The sequence below is a fragment of the Arachis duranensis genome, chromosome 7 (assembly GCF_000817695.3).
Source record: "Arachis duranensis cultivar V14167 chromosome 7, aradu.V14167.gnm2.J7QH, whole genome shotgun sequence".
NCBI lineage: Eukaryota > Viridiplantae > Streptophyta > Magnoliopsida > Fabales > Fabaceae > Arachis > Arachis duranensis.
In genome coordinates this window covers 49,021,090-49,029,509 of record NC_029778.3, presented here as the reverse complement: position 1 = coordinate 49,029,509, position 8,420 = coordinate 49,021,090, and the positions used below count along the sequence as shown (strand labels likewise).

Here is an 8,420-nt window from a genome sequence, read left to right as displayed (position 1 = left end):
ATTCTGAGTAGGATTCAATGATTGAATGACTGTGATGAGCTTCAAACTCCTGAAGGCGGGGTGTTAGTGACAGACGTAAAAGAATCACTGGATTCTATTCCGGCCTGATTGATAACCGACAGATGGATAGCCGTGCCGTGACAGGGTGCGTTGAACATTTCCACTGAGAGGATGGGAGGTAGCCACTGACAACGGTGAAACCCTTGCATACAGCTTGCCATGGAAGGAGCCTTGCGTGCTTGAAGAAGAAGACAGTAGGAAAGCAGATATTCAGAAGATAGAGCATCTCCAAAACCTCAACCTATTCCCCATTACTGCAAAACAAGTACTTATTTCATGTTCTTTTGCTTTTCACAATCAATCCTGATAATTTCTGATATCCTGACTAAGATTTACAAGATAACCATAGCTTGCTTCAAGCCGACAATCTCCGTGGGATCGACCCTTACTCACGTAAGGTATTACTTGGACGACCCAGTGCACTTGCTGGTTAGTTGTGCGGGATTGCAAAGTGTGATTGCAATTTCGTGCACCAATTACCAAGCAAAGTAGTGACATGAAACATGAATGGCATTACAAATTCTAATGGAAGCATAAAAACAACTGATAAACCAAAGGAAGCGGAAAAGCGCGGCAGCAATCATGGGACGAGGCGAGAAACCCTGCCGAGAGCTGCCATTATATATAACACCATGATCGACCAAAGTAAACCACAATGATGACAACGTTACAATGGATCAGCATGTCAACGTCTGAGTCACATTGCTAGTGTGAGGGTGGAAAAAAATGGAATGCATCAGTTACAACGTAAATTAAGTTGTTATCATGTTGATATAACGAAAGAGTCAGAGCGGTTTATTAAACGCTAAGCAGCTGGGGTTTTGCTGTTTTTATTTTAGACGCTCTGGTATGGAAGGATGAGGGCCTCATATGTCCCCTGCATCAGGGTTGGTGACATTCCCTGGGACGCAGCTCTCAAAGGCAGGGAGGAGACTCTTGGAGGCAGAGGGTGTGGCACGGGATGAGAAGTCGCCACCGGATCTAATGCAAACCCGCTTAACAGGAGTATGTGTAACCACGTGGGCAGCCCCGTGACCAGAAACTGCATCAGAATTGGGACTCGGAGTGGTGGTGGATCCAGGGACGCCGAGTATGCTCTCAGACCCAACCAAGTCATTGCTTCAAACAACCGCATCCGTGGTCAATTTCTGCAGTGCATCCTAGAACATATGATATTGAGATTGTAAAGTGTTAAGGAATACAAAAAGCAACAACATTTGAATAAGCAATGGTAATTGAAAGTCCTCTGTGGAGCACTCAACGACACACACCAATTTAATGTTCTTTTCTAAAGCAAGTGAGGAGATAATGTCTGGGTCAGAACATATCCTTGAAACGGTAATCACGCACTGCTGAAATTTATTTAAGCTATCATGCCTAACAGTAAGCTTGAACAGAAGTGTCCTCCCAATCAGTGTATTAAGCTCATTTGGGAAATGGTCTCTTCCATATCCCTGGTTGTTGAACAGAAGAAGCCAGTAAGTTGGCAGCTTAAAATATCACAAAATATCATAGCAAGAGCAAACGAAGTAAGAATAAATAACCCTAGCAAGCAGTCTGGTGCGGATCTCAGCGGCAGTTAGACCTAAGAACTTTGACGCACAATTCTCAAATAGAACAAAAGTTGCGGTATCTGACTCATCACCAACACAAACCTGAATGCAGAACCTTTATCCGCATTTACAGAGCAACAAAAAAAAAAGAGGGGCATGTTAATGCGCCAGCAAATAGTCAGTCCATATTCAACAACAAACACGTAAGTGCAACCGGGCTGTTAGATGGAACAAACCCCAAATTTAAGAAACACATCCAACCGACAAGAAAAAGAAAGGCTAATGTTTGTGAATTTAATGAATTAACACAAGAATAAACCAACCCCACATGAGGGGATACAAACCTGGGGGCAAAAATTGTAGAGTAAACATCGCACTTTGCACAATAAAATTGGTTAGTAAGTGCTTCCAGTCCCTGGGTGCATTGCCTGCAAGCCTTGTACCACCATGCATGATCCCTGTCAATGTCAATTACCGTTCCACATGTGACAAAGGTTGATTTCTGGGAGCAGAAAATAGTCACAATGAAATGAGCGGTGTATCACACTAAAAAAAGGAGTCATGTATTTAATTGTTTCATGATGGTAACCAAAATGAATGTATTTAAGTTGGTGTCGCAAAAAAGCCATCGAGTTCAAAGCACCCAATGAACACACCTCAAGAGTTTCCTTTATTTGATGTATGGTAGCATAAGGGGTAAGGCTGAGAAAATCTTCAGATGGAGAATGCCTCACTACCCGGCCAATAACTTCAACGCTGGTGCTGTGCTTGCTACCAAGTCGAATCAGCCTAGCATCAATCAAATTAACAACATTACCATGTCACAAACAATACAGGAACAGTAAAAGTTGATTGGGAAACAAAAAAGGTGGGGAACAAATAAATAAAGGCTTTGTTAAAGAAACGAACTTTTGACGGAATTTCTTAACCACTTCAAGATCAGCATTAACCATGAGCCTTGTGGTGTAGTTTGTGTTGGTTATAGTCATAACACCTGAAAATAAAATGAAATCTGATTAGATAAATAGATGGTTAGATATAAAGAGGTTCGTATATAGTGGGGCACTGTTAAATATACCATTGTAGAACTTCATCTTGGCAAATTGGAGCACAATTATAAATTCAGTGGCCTTGTTCGCATCAAGAAGAGTTATCAATTCAGAGGCATAATTTTCCCACAAGGTGCATGAAAGTTTCTCACTGCCACTTTTGGGTGCACACGCATTTTTTTATCGGGTTTTACATAGCACAATGATGATCATTAGATAACACAATTTGAGGAAAGTTTCAAATGCAACGTGGGCAAGGTATGAGATGAAAATACTTACCTTAGATCATCAAGCTCGATTTTCATGTAATGTGACTTCCGATTCCTATATTCAAAAGGAATCAACTCACTCTTTGTGGACAGTAGACCAACAAAATCTACTCAAGGAGTAAGCAGACAGTTAGCAAGGGCAAAAAGATGTTATGCTAGGTAAATGATGTAGATGTGAGTGGCACAATGACAACATCAAAGTGCATACCAATAAGATATAAGTCATCCTTAACGGATGATAAGATTTCCTTGGTTGCCACGAAATCAAATGACTCAATTGGAATATCCATGTCATCAGCACCAGACACCAATGTGTCCCTCTTAAATATGATCCGCATGCTATGCTTGGTAGGTCTGTATTTCTGTGTGTTTGAGTCCATTGCGAAGTTGCCCACAACAAACACCTTTCCCTCCTCAAGGATAGGTTCAAAAAGTCGATAATGGACAGACCGGATGAAAAAATGGATCTGAGTTCCCTGACAACGGTGCAATTAAACAATAATGAGATCAATGATATCAGGGAGATGAGAAACTTCTGAAAGGAATACCATACATGACTCAACAAAAGGCAGGAACCTACATCTTTGTCAATGACAACCAACTCCATTGAAGGTTGCGAGTAGCTCTTTTCATATGACGGAACCTTCCACATCCTCAAAATTTTTACTTTAATGCACCAGTTCTTCTTTGAAATGAGAGAAAGGTCTTTCACAGAATCAAATTTCTGATCCATTTGGTGGATTGGATTTGGGTCTCGAAGAAGCACAAGAAGAAAATATGAGTCCAGCAGCTGAGTAACTGCAGAGAATTGTAGATGCTGATTAAAAAAGTAAACATGAGGAGAAACAAATACAAAGGAAGAAATCACCATCAACTGAGACGGAAGTACAAAAAGCAAAAATATTTATAAGTATAAAACCAATAAAGTGTGTTAAGTATATAACATACACTAATGTTTTTAACATTAATGAGTGGGGGTTCCACCAAAGCCACCAATGAAAATCTATTAAACACGTGTTGTGCCATAGCAAAGGACATGTAAAGATCACAACACCATGTCCATAACCCAACAATAACAACAGTGTAGCCCATGTTTCTAACTATCACATGCCAAAAAAGGAAACGGTCGATGTAGAAATTGGGAATAAACACATAAACACTCAGGAGATGTCACGGAGTGTGCATTACTTGGGTATTACAAAAAGATCAACTTGCAACGAATGTGGCACGATGAAAGTCAAAGTAATAGAAACCAATATAGTGAAAATGGCGGCAGAATGGCATGGAAAACAAAAAAAATAGATCACAGTGCAAATAATGAATGGAATAAATATGTGATATGTGATGCATGTATGATTAAATCTAAGGAAGTAAAGGAAAAACTTGAACGCATGTGCATGTAGCAGTAGCAATAACAATATCAATCACAATAAACATATGTCACATGAGATAAGGACGTCTTAGAACGAACCAGTATTAAAAATGCAGATAAACTCAGTGTGCAAGGATGTTGGAAAGAAGAGAAGGCTTTATAGAGCACCAGGTCCCAGCATTGACCAATTGCAATTTAGCAAACTGGAAACGAGACTGCGGTCGGCATCGTCTGCGGTCGGCATCGTCTGACGCTGGTTAGACAACAGTTTACTTTAAATTGAAAATAAAATGAAATTAATAAAGAATAAATAATAAATAAATTTACAGAGACGACGAAATAGACCACTATTGTAAAAACTGGAACCCTTACTCGATATACATCTTGAAAGGTAGCATACTAATTCGGCCGAGCAATTAAACAGTTTAAGACTTTATTTTTAAGATTTAAAGATTATAGATGTAAAAATTAAAAGATTTAAAGAATTTAAAAAAAGTAAAAAATAAACATTATTTAGTATGTGTCAAATATAATATTATTATACAGTTATAGAATTATAGAATTATTATACTATACTATTATAGTAAAGTATTATAGTATATAGTTTATACAATTATACAACTATACAATAATAATAATAATATAATATAACAATAGTATAGTATAATATAGTGTTATAGTGTTATAGTTTTATAGTATTATAGTATAGTATAGTATAGTATTATACAACGTGAAATGTGGAACCATTATACAATCTTAACTCATTAAATCATATTAACTATATTACATATTACATATTTTATATTATATTAGACGGTTGTGATAATAATATTATAATATCAGTGTTATTATACAATTGTTATTATAATATTCGTGTTATTAGAACTATGACCACAAGTATTAGTATAGCAATAACAAATATAACTAATATCTAATTACTAATTAAATGCCAAATGAAGATTTACTTGAAGATTTACTTAAGTATTAAATCCAGGAAAAAGGTGATTAAATAATAGAGTAAATACTAATTAATTAGGAAACGAAATAAATAAAAAGCTAAATAATTGACTAATAATAAATACTATATAACAAATTACCTATAAATAAGTTTGGGGCTGAATAGCTTGCGGGAAAGGCGTTACCCAACCGAATAATCAAAGCTCGTGTTTGATGCTTTTAATTGAACTGAGCACGCCACAGAGGAAAAGAATTGATCCATAGAGAGCAAAGGTAACATGTTAAAAGAATTTGACCGTTTTAGGTTAAAGGGAGGAATGGATGAAAACTTATTCAGTTAGTCAAAAATGGCTGCTCATGTGTCAACAGGGGAAGTTAACAGCAATGACAATAACGCGTGGATAGATTCACACGGAGAAAAAAATTGGATCAATTGCAACATAGCGAAGATGTGGGGGTATTTTTTTAACCATTATACAACTAATTCGATAATATCCATAAACGTCATTATAACACTACAATAAAGAGATCTGACCCCTGATAATGTGTAGAAGAATTAATGTATAGGCATTGTTATGGGAAGAAAGAAGCATGAAGGCTTTTTTATGTCATGTAAGAATAATGCATACAGACCACCCAAAAAAAACCATTATTGAAAAAACAAAAAAATTTCTAAGTATAAACTAAATAATAGACATATTAGTAAAAGGTTTTGTAATATGAAAATACAAAAACAACTATTTAATGGTGTAAAATAATGGAACCAAATGAATTAAAAACTAACTGGTTAAATGGTTTTTTGAAGGCAAAGTTTAATATAAAAAGACTAAACCTTTGGTTAATGGGTGATTTAAAGAGTGAGAAAAGTTCTTTAATGCAAGATGGATATAACATTACTTAAAAGGAATGAAAAGTTGTCAGAAGTATCAGAGAACTAATTTTTCCCAAACCATCACGGGGAGTCATCTCCGATAAACCCATAGGGTGCGACAGTGCGGTCCTAAATCCTATAATAAAGTATAATACAGTGGCTATTATATGAAAGGGGATAAAAAAATAAAATGTTTGTCATCAGTCACGCAGCAGAATCCTATTCAATTACATAGGCAGCATTGTCCAAGTGTTTGTATTCAAGAACGAAAGAACTTCTGACTAAATGTGATTAAATTTATCTTATCAATATGGATAGTAAATCTTAAGTATGCTAATTTAATGGGTTAACCCATAGCACATAATAAAATGCATATTGCACATTGATGAAACACCAAGTTCGATATTTGATGGTGGGAGCACAGTTTTCGGCTTCAGGGAACAAGGCATCAAATACATAGGACATGACAATGCACACGCCAGTTCTTAAAGGAATAAACCATTAGCCTAATGGCGCTTCCAGTACGCAGCATGTGGTGCTGACTAAAAGGCCTCCACCCCTTAGCGAAATAGCACTCTCGAGGCCGACTTGGCTTCGAGCGAACGTGGACCTTGTAACACACACCAGCATCATCGACAACGTCGACTTGATCAGGTTTAATCCCAAAGGCCCTTTGAACAAAACTGATAGGAAGGGTCTACAAAACAAATGAGAGAAAATTGTCTCAAAGTGAGTTAAATGCTGTTACTTCGTACATGTAGACATTTAGGACAAAAAGCCCACATCAACCAAACACGGACGCATCGAAGGGCTGAATAAATCCTTACCAAAATATACTCCGCAGCTTGGTATTTTGAAATCAGTTTGTCGACAACAATAGCTTCACGGTTTGGGAGCATGCTGTGAAGTGCTCCGGGGCAGAAATTTCAGTAATGGCCAAGCATTGAAGCAAAGGCGCGATAGTCAAGGGGTTTGGCTTCATAATCAGTAGCAAAAGTAAAATAAATATCGGGAAGCAACGAAAGCATGGGCAGATTTTGTATGGTGGAGGCAAATTGGATGGTGTATGTATCACCCATGGGATATATTACTGATGGCAAATTATAGTGGATTGAATGTGGTAGCAAGAAATCCTCATCCTGAGACAAAGCGGGCACAAAATAAGCAGCAAGATTGCCATAAGCATTCCCTAATAGTTCATGTACGGCTAAAGGATACATGGGTGAAACCCCAGCAGCTGGGAGGGGTGCATTCACCTCTAGCACATGGAACATAAGGAACTCAGCATCACCCAGGTAGGCCATAAAGAACTAGCATCTTCCCTTAATGGTAAAGGCATTAATTAATTATGGAAACCCCACCACTATCAGGCAAAGAGCAGGAGTCTTGTGGAGCAGGATGGTAAACCAACGGCCAGAGGAATCGACAAACCTAACCTCATCTGGCAGTTCAGAACGAAATTCACGGTAAAAAGTTCGGGGAAGAGCAACCGTGGCCTGGAAGCAAAATTTATGGTTACTACAATGATTTTTTAATTCAATCATATATAAATTCTGAATGATACGCTTAAGGGACGGAAGAAAGAGACGCACCAAGCAGGAGTCCAAACAAAAAAAATGCATCTGCGTGCAACTACTGAGAGGAATAAGTTAGACATGTTCCTGATGCATATAACGAGCAGAAGCAAAAGGAGAAGTCACCCTATTAGCCAGGTAAATAGAGGAAGTCACGAACAACACAGGAAATGAACGATTGAGTTCTTGAAAAGCAAAGGTCAGGTTTCCAATGTACCCAGTGTGAAACAGGCAATCAAGAGTGACCCAGCCAGACGGAGAAGACACTTGTGGGAGGTTGCGGAAGAAAATTAACCGAAAGGAGCTCCAATCTCGTGGGCAAATGAACGGAAAAGGACCGGGAAGAAATCAAAATTAGCTTTTTTGGCCGATGATAAGCATTAACCACGAAAAAGTTATTGAAAATGCAGAAGAAAAGATTAGCAATTTACCTTTTGTTAGAAAGAAACCACCATGCGAGCAAATGAGATTGAACGGCAAAAGATGAATAAGCAAAATTGAAGCGAGAAAGAAGTAGACAATGCTCTTTTTTTATTTAAGGGAATAGGAGAGAACAACGTCAAAGTCAAAGAAGTAGATGGAATTATTGAATAGAAGCAGCTGTTAGGGTTTCTAGCTCTAACAAAATTAATTAAACGGCCGAACAGACCAGAACCGTGCATCGAATGTAGTGTTAAATATGCATATATACAAATAACACAAAAATAATATATAT

General features: G+C 37.7%; 1 protein-coding gene across 1 annotated transcript; it reads right to left on the bottom strand.

Annotated features, from left to right (window-relative positions):
• Positions 1-926: 926 nt before the first annotated feature.
• Positions 927-7,030, bottom strand: LOC107458794 (replication protein A 70 kDa DNA-binding subunit B-like). The gene is made up of 12 exons (XM_016077000.1): positions 6,959-7,030; positions 6,631-6,828; positions 3,512-3,748; positions 3,140-3,407; positions 2,942-3,038; positions 2,692-2,819; positions 2,523-2,607; positions 2,270-2,402; positions 1,958-2,115; positions 1,605-1,728; positions 1,276-1,550; positions 927-1,179 (listed from the first exon to the last, which is right to left on the bottom strand). The coding sequence occupies exons 1-12, from the start codon at positions 7,028-7,030 to the stop codon at positions 927-929; spliced, it is 2,028 nt and encodes a 675-aa protein (XP_015932486.1).
• Between the last annotated feature and the right edge of the window lie 1,390 nt (positions 7,031-8,420).